A 23359-nucleotide genomic window follows, 5' to 3' on the forward strand; every position below is an offset into this window, starting at 1 on the left:
CACAACAGGTTCAGTTAGGCCCAAAATGCACAAAACCAGTAACTCTGGATAATAACTGTTGGGAAAAGATGCTGAGATTTTTACTGAGGCATGCCACAGTGAACCTAAATTCAAATCATAGTTTGAGTATTAGGAGTAGCCGTAAAACTTGACCAGACGGGACTAATATTCTATTCCTAACAATTTTCGATTTCATAATGGAGACAAGGCTGTCCCACTCACTCACTCTTAAGTGGAAAATGTGTTCTGTCGTACTTGCATAAACTTTAGTTGAACCAAAATAGCAATTCCCGTCCAACGTTATTAGAATGTTTTATTCAGTACCATAAACACTCACTAGAGCTAAAATTATGCAGAGGATTGCAAAACAAAACACAAACTGTCTTGGCAAATTTCCAGCCTAAGCTAAAGTGACCAAGCACAGAGTTGAGTTTCAAGAAGTTGGCTGGACCTCTGTAGAACCTGTACGGGCAGACGAGGAGGTAGGTTTAGGATTTAGTTTCTGGAAGTGCTTGCAGACCCTCTACATACAGCGGGGCCAACGAGAAAATGGGCATCAAGGAAGCGCCTATTTATTTCCCTCCACAAAGCCTCTTCCGTTACAACGGACGCAGGCCTGAGACGCCCGGGTGGTACCACGCTGGGCCCCGAAAGCCAAGCTGCACCCCATCTGCGACTAGGAGGCTGGTCTCGCAGAAGCTGGCGCATGGACGCGGGGCCTCCTGCTCCCGGGAGCCCGTCCTTCGTCCCAGGCACTTCGCTGCTGGGTCATCACCCCGAGCCCACCCGGCCCGGCGCTCCTCCTCGTCCACTCTGGACCCCACGGTGGTTTCCACAGCTATCTAGTAAAAAGGGTAACAGGGATCCTATCCAGACGTGGATCGGACCGAGGCGAGGGAGGTGGCCGGACGCGCCTTTGAGGGCCTACTCGCGAGCTCCCGCCTCCCTCGCGGCGGTCACCCGGGGACAGAGGCGTGGCCCGAGTGGGTCGAGTCAGGACGCCGCGGGCCGCGTCAGAGGCGGCGCCGGCCGAGCCCCGGCGGGACGCAAGGGGGCGGGCGGAGGGGCGGCAAGATGGCGGCGCGCCGGCGCGGGGCCGGCGGTAGCGAGGGCCTCCCGGCATGCCGCGCGGCGCCCGGCTGTGGGCGGTGCGGGGGTCGGCGGCGGCCGGAAGCAGGCTGAGCCAGCCTCTCCGAGCGCTGCCTGCGCTTCCGGGAACCTGGAGCCGGGCTCTAGAGTTTTCCGGTAGGCGGCGCGGTAAGAGTAAGAGGCTGCAGGCGCCGGGCCGGGCGGATCCCCTCCTCTCCCAATGTGAGCGGCGTCCTGAGCCCCCGTCAGGCGAAGGCTGCCCAGAGTGGTGGAGCCGCTGGCCGGGCCGGGAACATGAGGCAGTATGTCCTCTTCCTGAGCAGCTTGGTTCTTTTCGTGCTGGCGCCGCGACCGCCGGACGAGCCGGGCTTCGGCTCCCCCCAGCGACTCGGTAAAGACCCTACGGATCTGGCTTCGGCCGGCACCGGGTGCCTGGAGCGCGCAGCTTTCGGGGAAGAGCAGGGGAGCAGGATCCATCAGGTGTTTGGGGGCGGGGTATTGGACGACGGTGGCGCGTCCCTAAGTTTGCAGCGTAGCAGGGGGGTGTGGCTCTCAGAGTTCAGGAAAGAATGGAGATGGGCTCGTCTCGGGATGGGCAGGGATCCTGGAGGGAGCCTCCGGGAGTGACTGAGGGCCTGGGAGGGGTCTGCCCGCTGAGTTCGTGTTTGGGCGTGTGTTCCGGACAGAGGTAAGGCGGGGTGGTGGTGGCTCGTGTTCGGAGAGGGAGATGTGGTCCAGGTCCCTGCCCTTCTCGGGAGCAAATCTGTATTGTGTCCTTACCAAATGCAGGGTTCTGGAGGGGGATAGGAAGGCCCAAGGCTGCACGGCTCTTCCTGGCTCTCCGAGGAAGCGAACTAGGTTTTCTTCTGTAGGAGGTACTTAGGCGGTAATCTGGTTGGAAGGCGGTGCCTGGAGAACTCGTCTTGGAGTTGCTTTTTGCGAACATCTTAAGCGTGTTATTTAAATTGTAGCTTATGGGAGGTACTTAAACTTGCCGGGCCAACTCGTAATGCCGCTACTGTGAATGCCTTCCTTGCCATTTGAAGCAAAAATTATCAGGGACGACCAGTTTGGTCAGTTTTGAGGCCAGAAAGTAGAGGGTCATGTGGATTTTCTAAAGAGCTTGGATTTGAAGGATGGACTAACATTGAGAGATGTGAAATTTGGTGGGAGTTAGTTTGTGTAAACGTATAGTGACCCCTGTTAGGGTCCTTCATCTGTTAAAAGTTAGCATGTAAGAGAGCTTGATTAATTAGTAACAAAGTATGAAACAGTGTGTTTTCCCAGTGTGAGAAGTTGTAGCCTCAGTGATTTTTCATGATTGTTTTGGCCCCCAGATCTCACCATGATGCCATATAGTATAGTATCGTGCAGATTGAGACACTGTGTAGATTTTCTTTATGGCCAGTAAAAAATTTGCATTAGTTTACCTGGCAATTCTTTTTCCTTATTTAATGGGCAAAAATTGTAATTGGAGGAGGGTATTAAAGGTGTTGTGTTCTCACCTGAACAACTGCTTTGTGGTTATCTCAAATTGCAATGGATTGCAGGTGATTAGTTGAATGAAAGGCCAGGGAGAACCTGGTAGGAAGTGCTGAGATGTGATAAGTTAATACAGATTGAAGGAAAATGGTGAGTTAGGGGTGGTGAGGATGGAGGAATAGGGTAGGGATCCACTTGGTAAGGATAAACGTTAATGAAAAGAATAAACGTATTTTGAAATATTAAAGTTATATTTTTACCACTCTAACGCAACTGTTTCACTTTTGTTATCATTCTCTTGTTCACAAGTGGAAAGATAAGTAGCACGAATCCCAGGAATGCACATAGTATAGAAGAAAACCTTACTTTCTGGGTCAATTCTCCGCAGCATTCACAAATCGTAAGGGTTTTTTTTTTTTCTTTGACTGTGTGTTTTCATTTGCAAAGTGCAGACCACTGGTGCCAGAAAAATGCATAGACTTACCATTTATTCACTGCATGTTTGAAGAACACATACTGTATGCAAGTTTTATGTGTGGCATTGGAAATATAAAGATCAGACTATATTCATCTTCAAAAAGCTTTTGGTGTAGTAGAATAGAGAGATCTAAACAGACAATTCTAGAACAATAGGAAGGAGAGTGAGAGAAGACATTTTGGTGGGTATTATTTTCATCAGGGGACACTGAACCTATCCAGGGAAGGTTAGTGAAGGCTCCCTGAAGGAGGTGATGATATTGAGCCCAGGCTGTAAGGTTAAGTAGCTGAAGAGAGAAAATAAGGACAGTCCTGATGGAGGCACTTAGAGATTGTTAGAATTGAAATGAACCTTGGAGGTCGTGTCTAGTTTTTTAAATAAAGCGGCAGGTAAGATGAGTCTCTGAAAGGTGTAGTGACTTGTCAGGTTCATTCAGTTAGTGATAAATATATGGCTTGAGGGTATTTTTTCTTTAGAAGAATGACTTTTTTGTGTGTTTGTTTGATAGATTTGGATGTAGCTTGTTGCTTAACTCTACCCTACCATTTAGATTGAATTGGTCAAGGCCAATGAATAATTTCATAGTTAAAGAGCATGGTTTATTGTTTAATAGCCTTCTTATCCTATAAATGTTGCCGTAACCCCATAACTGCAGTTCTAAATATTGATTAGGGATTTGACAACATTTTCTGAAGAATAAAAATGTATGATAGAATCCTGGCTTTTGGAGTACTCCACAGGTCACCCAACATGATTTCAATTGAACTGTCATGAATTGCATAATTTAGGAAATTTACGAGTCATTTGAGCTTAGTCATAATGATATCTTGTTGAAGTTACAGCTGGGGTATATAAGTGTCACTGTGATTTCAAAAGAGTTTTCTCTGTGTTACGTTTAATAAAAGAATATAGTGGGTGGAAGGAAAAGAAATATAGGTCACAGATGAGGGATGAAAATTTGTATCGGAAACATATATTTGAAATGTACCTTTAGGTAATTGCCATGGGGATTCTCCACATTGCAGTGCTCATTTCTCATTATTGACGGCATCATTTTGCTCAATATTTTGACATCTGACTTCGTCTTTTGATGTTAATTTTGCTTACAGGCTGGATTCTTTTGAAACTAAAACACTTACCCACCCCACCTGCTTCAAGAGAAATTTAATGCAGCTCTGCTTTGTACTAGAGAGAGAAACTGTATTTCTAGAATAGAACAAAGAGAAGAGTTAAGCAGAAAGCCATGGTGGGGAAACTGGAGAATTCCATTTGGCTTTCATGGGGTTTTCCAGAACATTAAGTCTAGGTGTCCTTCAAGGCCAAGTGTGGTTGAATTTTAGATCCTTCTCCATTTTGTATTTGTGAGAGATGGTGAGTGTTTTCAGTTGGAAGTATACTTTGAGGAAAGTCAGAAAAAGATGGGTAGGGAGGGAGGGACAGAAAGAGGCTTCACAGAGGTTGGGAGGTGAAATGAAGTGCTTTTTCACGTATCCCTTAACTTAGTCCTAAAATGAACCAAGGAGATGGGTATCTCCCTCCGCACACACCTCCTTTTCTTTTTTTCTCTCTTTTAATAAGAGTTGTAGGCTTTGACAAGTCTCATCTGTTGCCCTGGTTTCACTTACCATTTGACTGTTTGGATAACTACCAAATATGTGTCTCTGACCTAGACTTGTTCTCTGAAGCTCCACTCTCAGGTGTCCACCTCAGTGTTCACAGGTACCTCAAACATATGTCCAAAATTACTTACCTCTTTGATTAGAAGAATGTGTATAGGAGACAAGGTTTTAATCTAGGAAAAGGCAGCAGTGCTGGAAATTGTGGAAGTAATCTCATTGCTTAACCCGAATTTGCATCCATTTCAGCTACAGAGCCTTATGGATCAATCCAGGGTTCTTTGGAGGTTCCCTTGGGCTGTGCTCACTTTCATTTTTGGCTCAGAGTTTCCATGTGACTGGTCTTGCTGGAGAGTCTTGGCCCAGGTTTAGCCCCAGCCCAGGTGAAGGGCTCTTGATAAGGAATTATTTGAGGCAGTTCACCCTCCAGCTTCGCTAACTGGTATAAACCCATAAAATTAGGTTTTTAGTTCCCAGGTTCTGGGGTCCACTGCCTAGCAAACAGCACTGTTCTTTTCTTATCCCTTAGTCCCAAGGAGGGATTCACCCATGCCTAGGGCTTGTTGCAGAGTGACCCGACCAGGCCTCTCGCTTGTCCTGCATATTTTGGGGAGTATTGAAGAGCAGTGAAGTCTCATGTGTTTTCTGCACAAGCAGAATAAACACTTGACAGCAGCCCTGGCTTTATCTTTTCCACTTCTGACACCAGAAGTGGGCGCCTGACACTGTGTCATTTTGGGGGAACTCTTCATACTCTGTGCAGCAGAGCCGTGGAGAGGGAGCAGGGTGCTCTGGGGGTTCTGCATGACAATTGCAAGTTGAATTCCAGGAAGATGCAATTTATTGCGAAAAGAAAAGAGAAATTAAGTAAAAAGTTCACAAGTGTTCCCAGACTCTTCCAACACCTCATTATTTAAAAATCAGTTTTATCTTAAAAACTTGCCTCGGCTTGATGAATGAAGTAAGGGTATATTTTATATCGTTGTACCAAAAGTCAGTGGCCATGCAAGCATATCCTGGAGACAGAACAATTCAGGTATGAGAGAAGGGTAGAGTAAGAAGGTTTATCAAATCTATAGGCCACTCCATATCTGTATCCAGGAAGCCGGTTTGTGGCAGGCCTGAAGGTCCAGCTTCCTCTTTTTTTTTTTTTAAAGGGAACTTTATTTTATTTATTTATTTATTTTTGGCTGTGTTGGGTCTTCGTTGCTGCATGGGCTTTCTCTCGCTGCGGCGAGCGGGGGCTACTCTTCGTTGTGGTGTGTGGGCTTCTCATTGCGGTGGCTTCTCTTGTTGCGGAGCGTGGGCTCTAGGCGCGTGGGCTTCAGCAGTTGTGGCTCACAGGCTCAGTAGTGTGGTGCACGGGCTTAGTTGCTCCACGGCAGGAGGGATCTTGCCGGACTAGGGCGCGAACCCGCGTCCCCTGCATTGGCAGGCAGATTCTTAACCACTGCGCCCCCAGGGAAGTCCTCTCTTTATTCTTTGAGAACTTAAAAAAAGGAACAAAGTATCAGCTGGTTTTTAACCACTGATCTTGATTTTGAAAATCATAGAATAACAGATTTATTGTTTCCCTGCTTAAAATCATTACGTGATTTATCAGTGATGTAACTGCAAATATATGATGACTTAATGTAAAAAAGTTCTATGTAAATGAATAATTGCAAACTGTATATAAAGGAACAAGATACAGTGTAGAACTTCAGAATCTTTCAGCATCCACTTGTCCCCTTATATCAACGTGCTAAAAAAACAAAATTCAACCGAGTAAATCTGAAGATCTAATTGGCTTTATTAGGCGATTTATGAATTGGGCAGCATCCCTTCTAGCAACTAGAAGGGCCCTCTGAGGGTTTGTACCAAATGGAAGGTTTTTATAGGAATAAGGGTGGGGCAAGGGAGCTGTTAGCGAAAGAAAAGAAAAGGATTGTTTTTAGGCCAGGACATCATCTTTTTTGGGGGAAGGGAACTGGCAAGGGTTTTATCATATGGATAACCTCTTCTTCCTCTGGGGGATGGAAGGGGCCCCTACGACAGATTACCTCATTAGTAGACAATTCCAAACTTGTTGGTTAAGATTACTTTTCTGGTGAAGGTCGAAACTACAGTTAGGTATTAAACCTAGGTTTGGTATCGTGGGCTTTAGCAGAAGTGGGCTTATGGTTTTTCTCTTCAACAAATCCCTCCCCCAAACCTCCTCTTAGTTGTGTATTTTTTTAAATCTCAGTGAATGTGGTGCCACTGTCTACCCAGGTATCCAAGCCAGAAACCTGGGGGTCTTTTAGTGATCTCCACCTGGATTGCTCAGCAGCTTACTAGCTGATTTCCCAGACTCCAGTTTTGTCCTCCTCTAGCCCGTTCTGCACACTGCAGTTGTTGTTGAACCCAAGCTCGTGTGCCTGATGCACAGTGAGGCCCAACAGATGGAAATGTCCGAGTTTGGAGCAGAAAAAGGTTTATTGATTGCGAGGGCACCGATGGAGAAGATGGGAGATGTAGGCTTGTCTCAGATCCATCTTCCTGGCTGGCCATGGTTTTTAAAGGCAACGTTTGGGGTGAGGGTTGCAGGGAGCATGACTTTCTTCTGATTGGTTGGTGGTGAAGTAACAGGGTGCTTTTTTGTGAGTCTTAATCATCAGCCTCTGGTTCCAGCCAGTCTGGGTTCTGTGTGCTTGTGGTCAGCTTGTAGTCACTGTCTGCCACGTGGGAGGAGGGGGGGTGTCTTAGTTCCTGCAGAACAGCTCAAAGATTTGTGTCGGATTGTTCTGTATATCCCTGCAGGAGGAACTAGGGCTCCCTATTGTTTCTTGACCGTTTTCCCCTTGTTTCAGCCTTCCATCACTTCTCTAATTAGTAATTGCTTGAATCTGCTCTTTGGAACTCGGGGAAGGTCTAAGAGACTAAAGCCTTTTCTACAAACCAGAAACGAGACTGAAGGGCTTTTGTAGGGACTTCCCTGGTGGACCAGTGGTTAAGAATCTGCCTTCCAATGCCGGGGACACGGGTTCGAGCCCTGGTCCTGGAGGATCCCACATGCTGCAGAGCAACTAAGCCCGTGCGCCACAACTACTCAGCCTGCGCTCTAGAGCCGCGAGCCACAACTACTGAGCCTGTGAACCACAACTACTGAAGCCCACGTGCCTAGAGCCCGTGCTCCGCAACAAGAGAAGCCACAGCAATGAGAAGCCCACGCACCGCAACGAAGAGTAGCCCCCGCTCACCGCAACTAGAGAAAGCCCGCATGCAGCAACGAAGACCCAATGCAGCCAAAATAAATAAATTTATTTTTTTTAAAAAAATGAAAGGTTTTTTTTATCTGGGAGGGCCCTGAAGGGTGCTGCTTGGTTTCAGTCCCGCCTTTTCTTTGATACTTTTTAATCCTGAGGGCAACAGAGGCAGGTGAAGAAAGAGAATAAAGTTTCAGATAGACAGGCTAATCATAAACTTGGCAGGGGAACTTGGTTTTAGGGGCATTTGGTTTCACAGTCACGCTGAAATTTCTAATTTATAGCTGTTGCCCTTATCCAAAGTCAAAAATCCTTAATTTAGTTCCATGACCCTCCATGACCAGACCTCCGCCTGCCTCTGTAGCCTCGTACCTCTTCACGTCTGCGGTGCGTTCTGCACTCCAGCCTCACTGACTTGCTTTCAATTCTTTGAGTGTATTGTGTCCTGTATTTCTTGTGGACCTCAGCATAGGCATGCCCTCTACTTAGAACCCTGTCCTTTCTTTTCGTGCTCTTGGCTGCTTCCTCATCCTTTCGGTCCTAACTTCAATGCTGTTTCCCTGGGGAAGCACCCCTGGCTTGCCAGACAGGGGTCATGCTCCTGCTGTGTCCTATAAATTCTTTCCATTTCCTCTCCCTTGGTTTGTGACGTATTTTATAATGATTTTTTGTGTGATGCTCTCTCCCCCAAAGTCGCAACATTGGAAATGTATCTCTCCTTCTCTCCATTAATATCCCTAGTGCTTGGAAGGTAGCAGGTTTTCAATAACTTTTTGTTGAATAAATGAATAGGTGGGGTCTGGTGGAAAGGGGAAAAGTATGTGCAGAATGTGTTTGCAAGAAAGGAGGGATGGGAGTGGGGGTGGAAGAGATTAAAAAAGCAGTGAGTAAGGGTAGGGTCCCTAAGGAGGACCAGACAGAGGAGGCCAAGTGAGGGAAACGGTAACACGTGGCGGAGAAGAGCAGGGAGCTTTGGGGAGGGGATCCTAAATAATATAGTACTCCAGTCTGACCTTTTGAATAGTGTCTGTTTTCTAATATGTGTTTGTAGCAGCCGAAATGAGAAAAGCTCAGTTGTTTAGGGTGATCGCTGGAGCAACTTGTAGGAAGCAAGGAAAGTGTTCTCATTGTAGAGCATGCTGGGCAGCCATTGTGGAGTTTCTAAACAGGAGAATACGACCGTACGCTGAGCTGATAAGGAAGGTAGTTTTTGTAGCATTGTCTAGTATAAACTGTCATAAACTCTACTGTAAGAAGTTAAGTGGTTTATACTTAAGATTTTTGGATATGGATGGGGGAAATATAAATTCTGTTGAAAAAGCTATAGAAAATTGGATTACCAATGGCTGGAATTTTGGAAGTAAAGTGCAGTGAAATAGCGAGCATGTGAGAAGTTACCTGCAAGAGCAGGAGCTCAGGGTGTTGGACAGAGCGCGCATTTACCGCGCTGTTTGTAACGGCTCCTGGACGTCCAGCTGGAGACCTCTCGTTATTAAAAGGGGTAAATTACAATTGAAACATGTTAGTTAAGTATTTTAAAGTGCTTTAGCAAGCTGCATTTATTATAGAAAAATACCTAAAGATAACCAATGATGTTACTATCTTGCTCTTATTTTTTTTTTCTAGCTCTATTTGTATACATAGTTAAGGTCATGCAGTATGAACAGTTTTTAAAATCTACTTTTGTTTATTTAATATTATAGTATAAGTATTTCCTCATGTTTTTTTTTTTTAAATTATTATTATTATTATTTTATTTATTTATTTATTTATTTATTTACTTATGGCTGTGTTGGGTCTTCGTTTCTGTGTGAGGGCTTTCTCCAGTTGCAGCGAGCAGGGGCCACTCTTCATCGCGGTGCGCGGGCATCTCACTATAGCGGCCTCTCTTGTTGCGGAACACAGGCTCCAGACGCGCAGGCTCAGTAGTTGTGGCTCACGGGCCTAGTTGCTCCGTGGCATGTGGGATCTTCCCAGACCAGGGCTCGAACCCATGTCCCCTGCATTGGCAGGCAGATTCTCAACCACTGCGCCACCAGGGAAGCCCTCCTCATGTTCTTAAAACCTGTTGTTAACAGCATTTTAAATGATTGCAGATTTTTTTTTTTTTTTGGTCATTTGGAAATGCTATAACTTCTCTATTTGCCAGGTATTAATTTACTTCGTTTCCAATTTTTGTTCTTAAAACTAATACAAGGCTGAACAGTGAACATCTCTGTGCTTAAAGGTTTTTTTCTTCACTTTATTTCCTTGGTTTAGCCTAGTTCAGTGGTTCTCAAACTGGAGTAGTGTGTATCAACATCACCTGGAAGGCGTGTTAACACAGGTGGCTGGGCCCTGCGCCTGGAATTTCCGATTGAGGAGGGCTGGGATGGGAAACAAGTTCCCAGGCGGTGGCTGGTTGTGGGGAACCACTCTTTGAGAACAGCTGGCCTCTATTATTGGCAGTGAAACTATAGGACTGAGGTTAAGTTTCTCAGTTAGTGGGAGTGATTATGATCTTGAATGAAACTGAGTCTGTGTACCAACCTGTATCAGGGAAGTCGAAGAGCTAAAGGATTGTATCAGCATTGAGAATTTTAGCAAAGGAGTGCTCTTTTGTGCAAGGTTCTGTGCCAGGTGTTGTGAGGTAAAAATACCGTGATTTTAAAACAGAGCTCATTTTTGGCCATTTTACAATCTATTTGTGAGATAAGACAAATATAACTAAAAAATGCCAGAAGAAAGGTGTAAACAAAAAGCTTCAGAATTCAGAGGGAGGCATGGTCATGTTTGATTGACATGTCAAAAAGTAAGAGGCCAAGAAGTGGAAGGTCCAGGTAGAGCTAGGCTATTTTTAAGCAGTTTCAAAAGTTGAAATCAATAAAGCTTGGGGTTTTCAGCCAGACAGGCCCCAGTTCAAATCCTAGTACTGTGCTACATTAGCTTTGTGATATTATTCTCTCCGAGTCTGTTTCTTCATCTGTAAAATGGGAAAAATACCCCAAGATGTTTGTGTAGATAACATAGAACACCTAGTATGGTGTCTTGTGGGAAACAAAACACTCAAAAATTGTTGAATAAATGATAAGCTTCTTGAAGGTTTTTCATTGGTGCCTCGAAGCATTGTAATTCGCAAGGCCAAATCACCAATAAACATCCATCGGCATAAAAGAGATTGATGCCTTCTGAAACAGCTTTCCTCTGGATTAAAATTAAAAGGAAATTTTTGTTAACAGAAAATGGGTGGTACCCGGCAAGTGTGAAATTTGCTACCACTTTAATCTTATCTTGAGTTAGAGCCTTGAATGGACTTTGATTAAATTGCTTTAACCATATAGTAGTGTGCCTCTTCACATTTGCTTGAGCGTTAAGTGACAGTGGGGCATTTTTCCTTCTTTGACCACTCTGTATAAATTGGCCCTTCCCACTGCCTCTCTGCTGTCCTGCTTTCATTCCACGGCACTGACGTGGATTTTCTTGTGCGTTGTCCGTCTCTCCCACTAAAGTGAGTGCTGCTTTAGGCAAGGACTTGGCTGTGTTGAGTGCTGTATCTCAGTACTTAGACCAGGGCCTGGCACACAGCAGTGAATGAACGGATGAAAGAGCCAATTGAGGATATTCAGGGGAAGAGGATGGAGAAAAGTATTGGGTGGATTCTTTCTTTTAAAAATGGTTTTGTGAGCATATTTAACTGCAGTAGCAACACACTTGTATTTTAAGCTCCTGCTGCTATATTTTGAGGACATTCTAAGTCCAGTGGAATGATTTTGAATACCATTGCTTCTCCAGTGATATCTGTTTAGAGAAAAGGAAAGCATCAGCTCAAGTATTTTTAGACAGTTTGTACAGAGACTTAAGTCACCAAAATTGTCTTCCAAAAATCCTCCTGATTGTGGGAGAGACAGCTGAGTTGCTGTTGATAAAAAGTGACTTATGGGGGTAGCATATACTCTATAGTGTTTACTCTTGCTCTATACCAAATAGAAACTTATTTGTGCTTGGTCTATCTTTGGGGCAGTCCATCTTTGCTTTTCCTGGGTTCCAAGTCAGCCTTGTAAAATAATTAATGTTTTTTTTTTTCCTAGGGATTGGTTTGGTCTTACCACTTATACTTCCTGCTGTCCGGTGGATTGATATTCTGCTGTGTCTGTTGAGGTCAACAATGATAGGGATATTACCACTTCTTTGCTCTCTAATTTGGAGCATGTGGTTTTTCTATAAAAGATTTTCTGTAACAGATTTACTTTCCCAGTTTGGTTTCCTCAGGCCATTAATACATTTGTTGCTCTTTGTTACTGTACATCAACTGATAAGGAATTGATGTAGCCCAAGTGGGCAGTGGGCAGGTCAAGTTGGCAGGCTTGATCTTAAAAATTCTAAACATACAAGCCAGAAATGCCTTGAATTTAGAAGTTAGTTCATTGCATACTGTGATACTTTCTGAGATATCAAAATTATTAGTATCTAATATGAACATGGACTCATGTTCACATTTCCCTGATCGTCACAGATATCTTTCCATAATTGATTTGCCTGACCTAGGATCCAAAACGGCTCACACACTGGCTTGCTTGCTGTATTCTTAAGTCCCTTCTGTCTCCACCCCTCCCTTCTTTCTCATGCCATTTGTTTCCTGGAGAAATTGGGTCATTTGTTTTGCAGGAATGGACCATTTTGGGTGTGGCTGATTACTTCCTAAGGTTGTTATTTAATTTGGCAACCTTTAATCCCTTTTTGTCTTAAAAACTGGTGTGTGTGTGTGTGTGTGTGTGTGTGTGTGTGTGTGTGTGTGTGTGTGTGTGTGTGTATGTGTGTTTGGTAAGACTTTCGTAGGTCGTGCTGGGGCATTACATCAGGAAGAGTTTGTTGTCTGACTCTCATTTTAATGATATTACAATTGATTAGTAGGTTTAGGTGTTAATAATCTTTTTTACCTTTATTTCAGAAAAGCTTGATTCTTTGCTCTCCGACTACGATATCCTCTCTTTATCCAATATCCAACAGCACTCTGTAAGAAAAAGGGATCTACAGGCCTCAACACACTTAGAAACACTACTAACTTTTTCAGCCTTGAAAAGGTAATTTGAATTATTCATAGAATAATGTTGGGGCAATGAGGGATTTGGTTTGGTAAAAGCAGAAAAATTGGAGTGTCTAATTAAATCTTAGAAAGTACATTTTAAAGATTTGTAATATAATTATAGTCTGTCATGATTCTTACAGTAGTGTATTGCTTATTCTAAAATTCATATGACTTTTTTAAAAAGTAAATGTGTATTCCAAAGGAATTAATGATGGTATATTTATTTATTTTTTGGAATTCTAACAAAGAATTTTAATTAATTGAATGATTATAATACTTTTGTGCTACTTTAGAATTGTCCACCTTATACTGAGTACTGTCTTAATTTTATATATGAAGACACTGAGGTTTAGAGATAAAGGGTTTGTTTAGGACTCCACAACCTAGTGGTGAGCTGGGTCTCTTTCCACATTGAATTGCTCTTATGTCATAGCACAAATTGATAGATGTGGTCTATTTGGGCATTAATTTTAATATCTCTTATGTTTTGCAGATGTAAATGTGTTAGATAATAACAGGCCTCTTTCTAAAGTCTTTTTAGGGAGCTTTACTAATATCAAATAACAAACACTGGGCGCATATAAATGGGCTGATTTTTTTCTTTGTACATAGGGTAGGCCTTCTCCAACACATATTTAAAAGTAATATATGCACCTGATTTAAAAAACAAACTACAGAGGGACTTCCCTGGTGGTCCAGTGGTTAAGACTCCATGCTTCCACTGCAGGAGGCACAGGTTTGATCCCTGGTCAGGGAACTAAGATCCCGCATGCTGTGCGGAGTGGCAAAAAAAACCAAAACTATAGAGGGTATGAGAAGTTTTTACTTCCCAGACCCAGCAAGTTTCCTGTATAAACTTCCAAAAGATTTTAATGCATATTTTTTGCATATAGATCTATATATATGTAGGTGATATCGATAACATAGATTTACCTCATTTATAACAGCTGCATAAATATTCCTATTGTGTAAAATTATGACAGTTTGTTGACTAGTACCATACAGATGGATACTGTTTAATCAAAGTGATTTTTTTTTCCTGTAACGAACAGTGCTCCAGTGAATATCTTTATAAATATACCCTATCTAGGTTTTTTTTTTTTTTAATTAATTAATTCATTCATTCATCTTTGGCTGTGTTGGGTCTTTGTTTCTGTGCGAGGGCTTTCTCTAGTTGGGGCAAGTGGGGGCCACTCTTCATCGCGGTGCGTGGGCCTCTCACTATCGTGGCTTCTCTTGTTGAGGAGCACAGGCTCCAGACGCGCAGGCTCAGTAGTTGTGGCTCACGGGCCTAGCTGCTCCGCAGCATGTGGGATCTTCCCAGACCAGGGCTCGAACCCGTGTCCCCTGCATTGGCAGGCAGATTCTCAACCACTGCGCCACCAGGGAAGCCCCTATCTAGGTATTTTTATAGGATACATTCCTAAAAGGTGAATTACTGTACTGGATCAAGGGTATACATATTATATAAATGTTTATTGATGTTGACATGTTTCCTCCTGAAGACATTAGACCAATTTATTCTTCTAGCAACAGTGTGTGAGTTTACCTCTTTCTTGTTATCCTTGCCAATACTAGGTTTTATCAGCCTTCGACTCTTCTTGCTCTGAAAGGGGATGGTACCTCACAAATGTTTTGATTTTAATTTTGTGTAAAATTCATCATCTTTTCATGTGTTTATAGGTTATTTTTCTGTCTGCCTTTTCGTATCCATTTACCATTTTTCTATTGGGTTTATCCTTTGGGTTACTGAATTGTAGTAGTGCTTGGCATTAAGGAAATGAATCCATCATCACATGTGTTACTGATATTTTATGCAAATATTTTTACTATATCTTTTTATTTTTCCTAGTTATTGCCATCATCCGTAGATTATTTTTGAATGATTTCTTTTTGTTGGATTTTATGACAAAATATTGCAGTTTAGGTTATCTAGCTTCACCTATAGCAAATTTGAGCAGAGTGGTGATATTAATAATAGCTATAGTTTATCAGGTATTTACTGCAGTAGGCACTTTACATATATTATCTCTAATTCTCACCATACTTTGCATAGAAGTCTTTGTTACTCCCTTTTTGAAGGCAAAAAAAACCCTGAGGCTCAGAGAGGTTAGGTAACTTGCCCAAAGTCACTCAGCTAGAAAATGGAAGATAAAGAATTTGAACACAAGTCTGACTTCCAAAACTTGTGTTATTTCTGCTATGCTGATGAAGAGTTTGACAAAGGAGTGGAGACACAGTAGCAAGAAATGAGTAGGAGCAAAGGAGGACGGGAGAAGACTTTAAAACGATAAGAACTCAAAGTTTAGTTTTCTGGGTTTCTTTTGAAGTTAGACTTGAGGTAGCCTGTAGAATCCTTACTCTAGGGTCAAACACTGCCATAGCCTAACATACTTCTCTTTCGTGTTTCATAGATGCCATTGATTCATTAAGGAAATGTTAAACAACATCTCCTTATCTTCCCTCTGTGTAAGGAAGCAGAGAAATTTATAATTTAAATTTTCATCTTAAATGTTTAACAGGAAATGTATCTAACAATATATGAGAACTTTGTACCGGGTACTTTAAAATAGTTTATTTCATTTAACCCTCAAAACCATTCAGTTAGTAGTTGGTATTACTTCCACTTATAGATGAAGATAAATTAGGTTCAGAAGTTAAGGCCAAGATCAAACAGCAAGTCAGTGGTGGAGGCGGGATTTGAGTCAGGTATGTCAGAATCCAAAGCCCATACCTTTTCTTTTCTGTTATACTGTGTTATTGAAGTTTAAAGGAAAAAAAAAGTTGGGATACTTGAAATGATCAAATTGTAGAGGGCTGAACTGCCTATATGAAGCCACTCTTTATTTGATGGTGATGGTAAATGAGATGTTCTGTTTTTAGATGGTAGAGGAAAGCAAAATAATTTAAGATCATAACATTAAATTTTGATGTGATTTGTTAGTGGTTGAAAAAGCATGGAAACACTGAGAGATTGTATATGAGTTAAAAAGTAATCTTATGGAAAAAAAAAGTTTGAAATTTACCCAGAAGTTACATTCCCTCTTTTTTATAAATCAAGAAATAGTATTACTATTAAAGTAATGAGGGCGGTGGCGGCGGAGGCCGGAGGCTCCGGGCTCGCCGGCTGCGCAGTGGAGCGGAGGATGCAGTAGCCCCGCAGCGGCAGCCGCCGCCGCAGGGGGGCCAGGGAGTGGCACCGGGGACCGGGGGCAGCCCGGGGTGGGGGTGGGTCCGGGGCGGGGGCCCTGCCCGAGTCCATCTTTCACTGCGGCCGCGAGCGCTTCCGCCTTGCCCGCGCCTGCCTGGACGAGCTGAGCTGGGAGTTCCTGCTGGCTGGGGCCGGAGGGGCCGGGGTGAGGGGGCCGCGCCCGGACCGCACCTCCGGGGTCGGTGCCTGGGGATCCCGTCCGCATCCACTGCAACGTCACGGAGTCATACCCTGCTGTGCCCCCCATCTGGTCAGTGGAGTCCGATGGCCTTAACCTGGCTGCTGCTCACTGTGAAATGAAAGAAGGAGAGCCGGCTGAGGGCAAGACATCTGGAGATGACGGCATCGCGAGAGAAAACTTGGCCATACTAGAGAAAACTGAAAAGAACCGGAGGCAAGATTACTTAAGTGGTGCGGTGTCTGGCTCGGTGCAGGCTACTGACCGGCTGATGAAGGAGCTCAGCGGTATATACCCATCACAGAGTTTCAGAGGTGGGAACTATGCAGTCGACCTCGTGAATGACAGTCTGTATGATTGGAATGTCAGACTCCTCAAAGTTGACCAGGACAGCGCTTTGCCAACGATCTCCAGATCCTCAAAGAGAAAAAAGGAGCTGACTTCATCCTACTTAACTTTTCTTTTAAAGATAACTTTCCCTTTGACGCGCCGTTTGTCAGGGTTGTGTCTCCAGTCCTCTCCTGGGGGTATGTTCTGGGCGGAGGTGCCATCTGCATGGAACTTCTCACCAAGCAGGGCTGGAGCAGTGCCTACTCAATAGAGTCAGTGATCATGCAGGTCAGTCCACACTGGTGAAGGGAGAAGCACGAGTGCAGTTTGGAGCCAGCAAATCTCAATGCAGCCTGACGAGCACAGCAGGCCTACAAGTCCTTGGTGCAGATCCACGAAGAAAACGGCTAGTACACACCCCCGAAGGAAGATGGCTAACCCGGGAGTGCCATCCCCTTCCTCCTTCCCTAGGCACCACTGCACCAATTACCTTCGAATGCTGTATTTGGATCTCACGCTGCCTCTGTGGTTCCCTCCCTCATTTTTCCTGGACGTGATAGCTCTGCCTATTGCAGGACAATGATGGCTATTCTAAACGCTAAGAAAAAAACAAACAAACACAGAACTGTTTCAAGTACTCAAGACTGACTCACAGACGAACCAACCACCTGGCTGGAGCCCTTGCTAGCAGGCATTCTTAAAAGAAACTTTTGAGCCTCCTTATATTGCTGGAAACTCAGCTGTGCTCCAGACTAGAGCCTCCTTACCTATGCTATGGTAAGGATTTTTAATTTATTTTCTCTTATTTCATGTACACTGCTTTTTTTGGTTACAGTGTATGATGGATGTGTATGAAAAAAAATGTATCTTTGGGAAAACAATTACAGTATGTTAATTTGAAACAAAAATGAAGTAATACAAATATTGTTTTAATACTTTTTTGATAATGTTATAATTTTTTTGGAAAAAGTTATACATATTATATGATATCACTTATATGTGGAATCTAAAAATTAGTACAAATGAACTCACTTGCAAAACAGAAACAGACTCACAGACGTAGAAAACAAACTTACGGTTACCAAAGGGGAAGGGAGTGGATAAATTGGAATTATGAGATTTACAGAATGCACACTACTGTATATAAAATAAAAGATCTATGTGTATCACAGGGAACTATATTCAGTATCTTATAATAAACTATAATGGAAAAGAATCGGGAAAAAAAAATATAGATGTATACATATATATATTGATATATAACTGAATCACTTTGCTATGTACCTGAAACTAACACAATGTTGTAAATAAACTATACTGCAATAAAAAAAGAAAAATATACACAGGAACCTAGGAAGAGATGAATTCCCAGGCCTCAGGAGAAACAGAAATTGGAGAGTGTTTATGCCCCTTTGCCCTGGTGGTCCACTGTGAAAATGACTGCTGTAGACTGTGTGTGTCCCCACAAATGCATCTGTTGAAATCTTAACCCCCAATGCAATGGTGTTAGGAGGTGGGGCCTCTGGGAGGTGATTAGGTCATGAGGGTGGAACCCTCATGAATGAGATTAGTGCCTTTTTAAAAGAGGCCCCAGGGACTCGCCTGGTGGTCCAGTGGTTAAGATTCCACACTTCTCCTGCAGGGGGCATGGGTTCAATCCCCAGTCAGGGAGCTAAGATCCCGTATGCTGTGCGGCCAAAAAATAAAATAAAAGAGGCCCCAGAGAACTCCTTCATCCCTTCTGCCATGTGAGGACACAGTGAGAAGGTAGCTGTCTCTGAACCAGGAAGTCGGTTCTCACCAGACACTGAATCTGCCAGCACCCTGATCCTGGCCTTCCCAGCGTCCAGAACCACGAGAAATGAAATTCTGTTGTTATAAAACAAACAAGCAAACAAAAAGTGAAATATCTCAAAATATTTGAAGAGGGCTAGAACTGATAAAGAAATGAAAGTGGGGACGTCCCTGGTGGCACAGTGGTTAAGAATCCGTCTGCCAGTGCAGGGGACATGGGTTCGAGCCCTGGTCTGGGAAGATCCCACATGCCGCAGAGCAATTAAGCCCAAGCACCACAACTACTGAGCCTGCACTCTAGAGCCCACGAGCCACAACTACTGAAGCCCGCGTGCGCCTAGAGCTCATGCTCTGCAACAAGAGAAGCCACTGCAATGAGAAGCCTGTGCCCTGCAACGAAGAGTAGCCCCAGCTCGCCACAACTAGAGAAAGCCTGCGTGCAGCAACGAAGACCCAATGCAGCCACAAAGAAAGAGGGAGGAAGGAAGGAGAGAGATATATACCCAGCTAAATGGACCATTAAAAATAGACATGATGGGGACTTCCCTGGTGGTCCAGTGGTTCAGAATCTGCCTTCCAATGCAGGGGACACAGGTTTGATCCCTGGTCAGGGAACTAAGATCCCACATGCTGCGGGGCAACTGAGCCTGCGCGCCGCAACTACTGAGCCTGCGTGCCGTAACTAAGACCCAACGCAGCCAAAAAAAAAAAAAAAATAAAACACTATTAAAAAAATAGATACGAGGTACAGACTTCCAGTTATAAAATACATGTTATGAGGATGTAATGATATATAGCATGGTGACTATAGATAATAATACTGTACTACATATTTGAAAGTTAGACCTTAAAAGAGTAGATCTTAAAAGTTCTCATCACAAGAAAAAAAATTGTAACTGTGTGCAGTGATGGATGTTAACTAGACTTATTGTGGTGATCATTTCACAGTATATACCCCCCCAAAAAATAGGAAAATAATGTTAATTCAGACTGATTAACACCAGTTAGTAGTCACTGTGAATCCTTAAAAGTCAGGAAGATAAATTGCTAAAGGAGGTCTGAAAGTACATGATTTCACATAATTTGGGAAGGATAAAGTAAAATATAAGTTCTGACTGACATATCCTGTTGGAGGTTTTATAGCTCAAAGGTGAAGATTGGAAACTCAAAAAACAGGAATTTTACCAACACTTGGTCCTTTTCTTTACTTCATAGAAGATTAATATAGAAAATGAAGAGTGCAATTCTAGTGATTTTCCTGGAAAGAACATTAAGTAGAAATAGTATTGAGACTCCTAGAGAGTCTAAAACTAACTAATAAGGCATTTATAAGAGGGATGCTCTTTTTGGTTGTTCTGTTTTTTTGGTTTTTTGTGTTTGTTTTTGGCCGTGCCACCCGGCTCGCAGGATCTTAGTTTCCCAACCAGGGATCGAACCCGCGCCCTCGGCAGTGAAAGCACAGAGTCCTAACCACTGGACCCCAGGGAATTCCCAGGAGGGATGCTTTTCTTTTCAAAGTTCTCAGCATAACTAACAGGGGAAAAAAAATCATAACTGTGTGTGGGAAGGTACGTTTTAAGGTAGCAGGAGAAAATGTTCCAAGGTTTTCTGAGATTATGTTCTATTGTGTCTCCTTCCCAATGACCATTAAAAAAAACCACAAACAAACTAAAGTTACCTTGTTATGCCCAAAAGGTTAAAAAAAAAAAAAAAGTGTTGCCATGGAGATAGTCCCACTCTGGATTCTTCCTGGCAGTTTCGATTTACCAAACCTGTAACATTTTATATTTTCAACACCATAGCTGACAAAATTAGTTCCCGTGGCTGAGATAAAAACCATACCTTTATCTCTGGTGTTCTTGGGTACATTGAAAGAATTTTGTAAATGATCATTGAAAATTCTTGCTCACCACGTCCAGTTTTTATGTCAGGAACGAAACTTTTACAAGAGAGTATTAAGCCAACTAAAGAACTGGAGTGTGTATTTTGATATCTTTGTTGGATACCTGATACTTATTTTCCTCATGGTAATTGTGGATTAGTTTTTTCAAGGTAAGTTCTCTTTTGAAGGAGAAAAGAAGCATGGCTGCTTTTAAACATGGAAAGTAGCATATTTATTAATTTTGTGCAGCAGTAAGAGCAGCTGATTGCTGGAGGCAGCGGAATGCAGGCATTTGAAGTAAAAGCCAGGTTCAGTGTTCAGGTCCTCTTTTTACCAGCTGTGGAACCTTGAGCATGTTGATTAATCTCCAAGTCTCAGTTTTTACTGTGTGAGGTGGAGACAGCGTGCAGAGCAGCTAGCACTGAGTACGTGTTCAATAAAAGGTATCCAGTAATATCAGTCTTCCCTAAATTTTTAAGATAAGCAGAACTCCAGCTTCAACTATCCAGTTGTGTTTATTTTTCCGAGTCTCCAGAAAAGATGAATATATAAGCTCTTTGAATCTTCTTTCCCCCCACTTTTAGTTTCTTTTGGTCTGCCAAGTTCTTACAACTAAAGAAACTAGTCTGTTTTGTCTTTACTGGAGATAACAACACTCTAAGTACCTTATAACTAAGTAAAACAGTAGTTATAACTTGCATAGTACTTCGTTAATGTAAACTCAAGTGTCAACTTCTTTCTTAAGTAAGTTTAATTAAATGAAATTTAGGCCTCTGTTTTATGTGCTTAAAGTTCAGATGCATTCTTTCTTTAGGCATTTTAAATTATACCTGACATCAAGTACTGAACGCTTTTCCCAAAATTTCAAAGTCGTGGTCGTAGATGGGAAAGATGAAAGCGAGTACCCCGTCAAATGGCAGGACTTCTTCAGTGGACATGTGGTTGGTTAGTAGGTGCTCATTTTTTTGCCTTTGTGCTTGGGAGGTTAGGTGTCCAGATTGAACTAGATTGTATATTCTTTTTTGAGGGGAGGAAAAAGGGGTGTCGAAGAAGTGCTATTGTTTGTCTGTTTCATTTGAGCTTTGTAAATCTGGAAGCAGAAACATTCAAACAGGAGGAAATGGGTATTATCCAGCATGTCATACTAACTGGCTGTTTTCATGATTACAACAGATTTCCTCTTAAGTCATACGAATTTAACCTTTTGTCTTCAGGGAGGGATTGTCAACTTCCCTTATGAGATTGTCAACTTCCCTTATGAGATTGTAAACAAGGAAGATAGGAGATAAAGTAATTGACTCTGTGATCCTATCATGTATTTATTTAAGAAAATATGTTAAACAAGCAATTGCAGTTTACTTCTGGAAAATTTTCTGCAATACGAAAAAAATGGCACTAAAAATACCCAAGTAGTACAGTTCAAGACGTGTATATTCTGAATCATGCTTTCTGCCTCCTCTTTCTTACCCCAAAGTAGGTAAAGTTATTCCAGAAGAAAATCTACACTTTGTTTTGTTCTATAACACACTAGGTAATTCTCATAAGAGGCTTCAGGGAAAGAGGCCGATTTCAAATGACTAGAGTTGTGGCTCCTCCTTAAGAGTGAGAATACCCAGCTGCTTTCTGGGCCTGTGTTTTTTACATCTGCACAGTGCCTGGGCACATTCCACTCTGTAGAAGGGCTTGCTTGATTTTTATTGATAGTGCATAGTTTATTTTTTGATTTAAATATTTTTTAATAATGACTTTTTTTTTCTCTTAAGGTGAGCCTGACTCTCGGGTTCTAGCCCACATAGGAGATGATGATATCACGATAAGAATCAACACAGATGGGGCGGAATATAATATAGAGGTAAGTCTACAGGTGAATTTTTTTTTTCAGGAGCATATATCTCTGATGTTTAGAAAGCCATTATGCAGTTGTTTTAAGAAGAAAAGGGTCTTTATACTGAACTTCTCTTCTCCTTGTATTTTAATTTTTTTTTTAAACCAGAAAAATAGATGAGTAAAAAATATATATATATTTTATATATCTAAGATGCTGTCATACGATGCACTCTGTATTTTTAAGTACAGTAATTGAAAGTCACATGTGAGATGGATAATGGGAAGAGGAAACTCCCTCATTTTTTCTTTATTCTTTCTCTAATAATCCTTCTCAAAGATGAAGGTGAAATCTTCTTTCCTAGATGCTCTGGAAATGCAAGATCAATAAAAGGTGATAGTTCATAGTCTTGAGAAGTTAAAAGAGGAAACTGTAGGAAACTCAGGCTCTGGCCATTCTTCCATTGAAATCCTAGCAGTAGAAACCAAGAGCAAACTGGCCACATTTGTGCGAGACACATGGCTGTATGTCAGATACTAGTCCAGAAAACAAAACGTTTGCTACAGATCTGTGGGTTGAAGTGTTTCTGCGTCTCTAGGAAAATGAGAATACTCTGGAACATGGACACATATTCTCTGAGGTTGCCACAGAAGGGAAACAGCTGGAGGATCCCGCAGGGGATTTTTATGGCCAGGCTTGGAAGTGGCCTACATCACTTCCACCCACGTTCCAGAAACTCTTGTCTCTGACCTGCCTACAAAGGAGGCTGGGAAAGATAATCTCTTGTGCTCAGAAAGATAAAACTGTGTGGGGAATGCACAGCGTTGTTTCTGCCACAGTGCACAGGTTTGCTTAGTTCCTTAGGATCATCTATTAATTCTTAATCCAAAATGGGTGCATTTAGGATCCAAGTTAAATTTGCTCAGATTCCTCACTTTTCCAAATATTTCCCTTTGGGACAATTAGGAATTCTGTTTCCATCCATATCTCTCAGTTTCACTAAGTACAAAAATGACCATAATTAACATTTCCCTGTGAGATGTTCACTTAAAAGTAAACTCATCAGGTTTATTGAAGTACTTTTGCATGAGATTAATAATTTCTAAATTGAAAAAGTGGTTTATTACTTAGAAGCCCACTTCCCCCCCACCCCAACCCTCCCAGCTCTAGGAAACCACTAAT

At 42.5% G+C, this 23359-nt stretch overlaps 1 protein-coding gene and 1 pseudogene across 4 annotated transcripts in view; both read left to right on the forward strand.

Annotated features, from left to right (window-relative positions):
• The first annotated feature begins 415 nt into the window (after window positions 1–415).
• The window catches only part of ADAM17 (ADAM metallopeptidase domain 17), a 61291-nt gene continuing 38347 nt past the window's right edge, over window positions 416–23359 (forward strand). The window contains exons 1-4 of one of the 4 annotated variants that reach the window (XM_036872453.1): window positions 416–1257; window positions 12820–12952; window positions 21167–21297; window positions 22116–22204. In XM_036872453.1, the coding sequence (XP_036728348.1) occupies window positions 1122–1257; window positions 12820–12952; window positions 21167–21297; window positions 22116–22204 (489 nt within the window). In that variant the 5' untranslated portion in view covers window positions 416–1121. Of the gene's footprint in view, window positions 1481–12819; window positions 12953–16844; window positions 17454–21166; window positions 21298–22115; window positions 22205–23359 lie in introns of those variants that run through there. The other 3 variants (XM_036872456.1, XM_036872454.1, XM_036872455.1) reach the window with 3 other exon arrangements.
• Window positions 15483–17279, forward strand: LOC118906285 (annotated as a pseudogene).

The sequence above is a fragment of the Balaenoptera musculus genome, chromosome 13 (assembly GCF_009873245.2).
Source record: "Balaenoptera musculus isolate JJ_BM4_2016_0621 chromosome 13, mBalMus1.pri.v3, whole genome shotgun sequence".
NCBI lineage: Eukaryota > Metazoa > Chordata > Mammalia > Artiodactyla > Balaenopteridae > Balaenoptera > Balaenoptera musculus.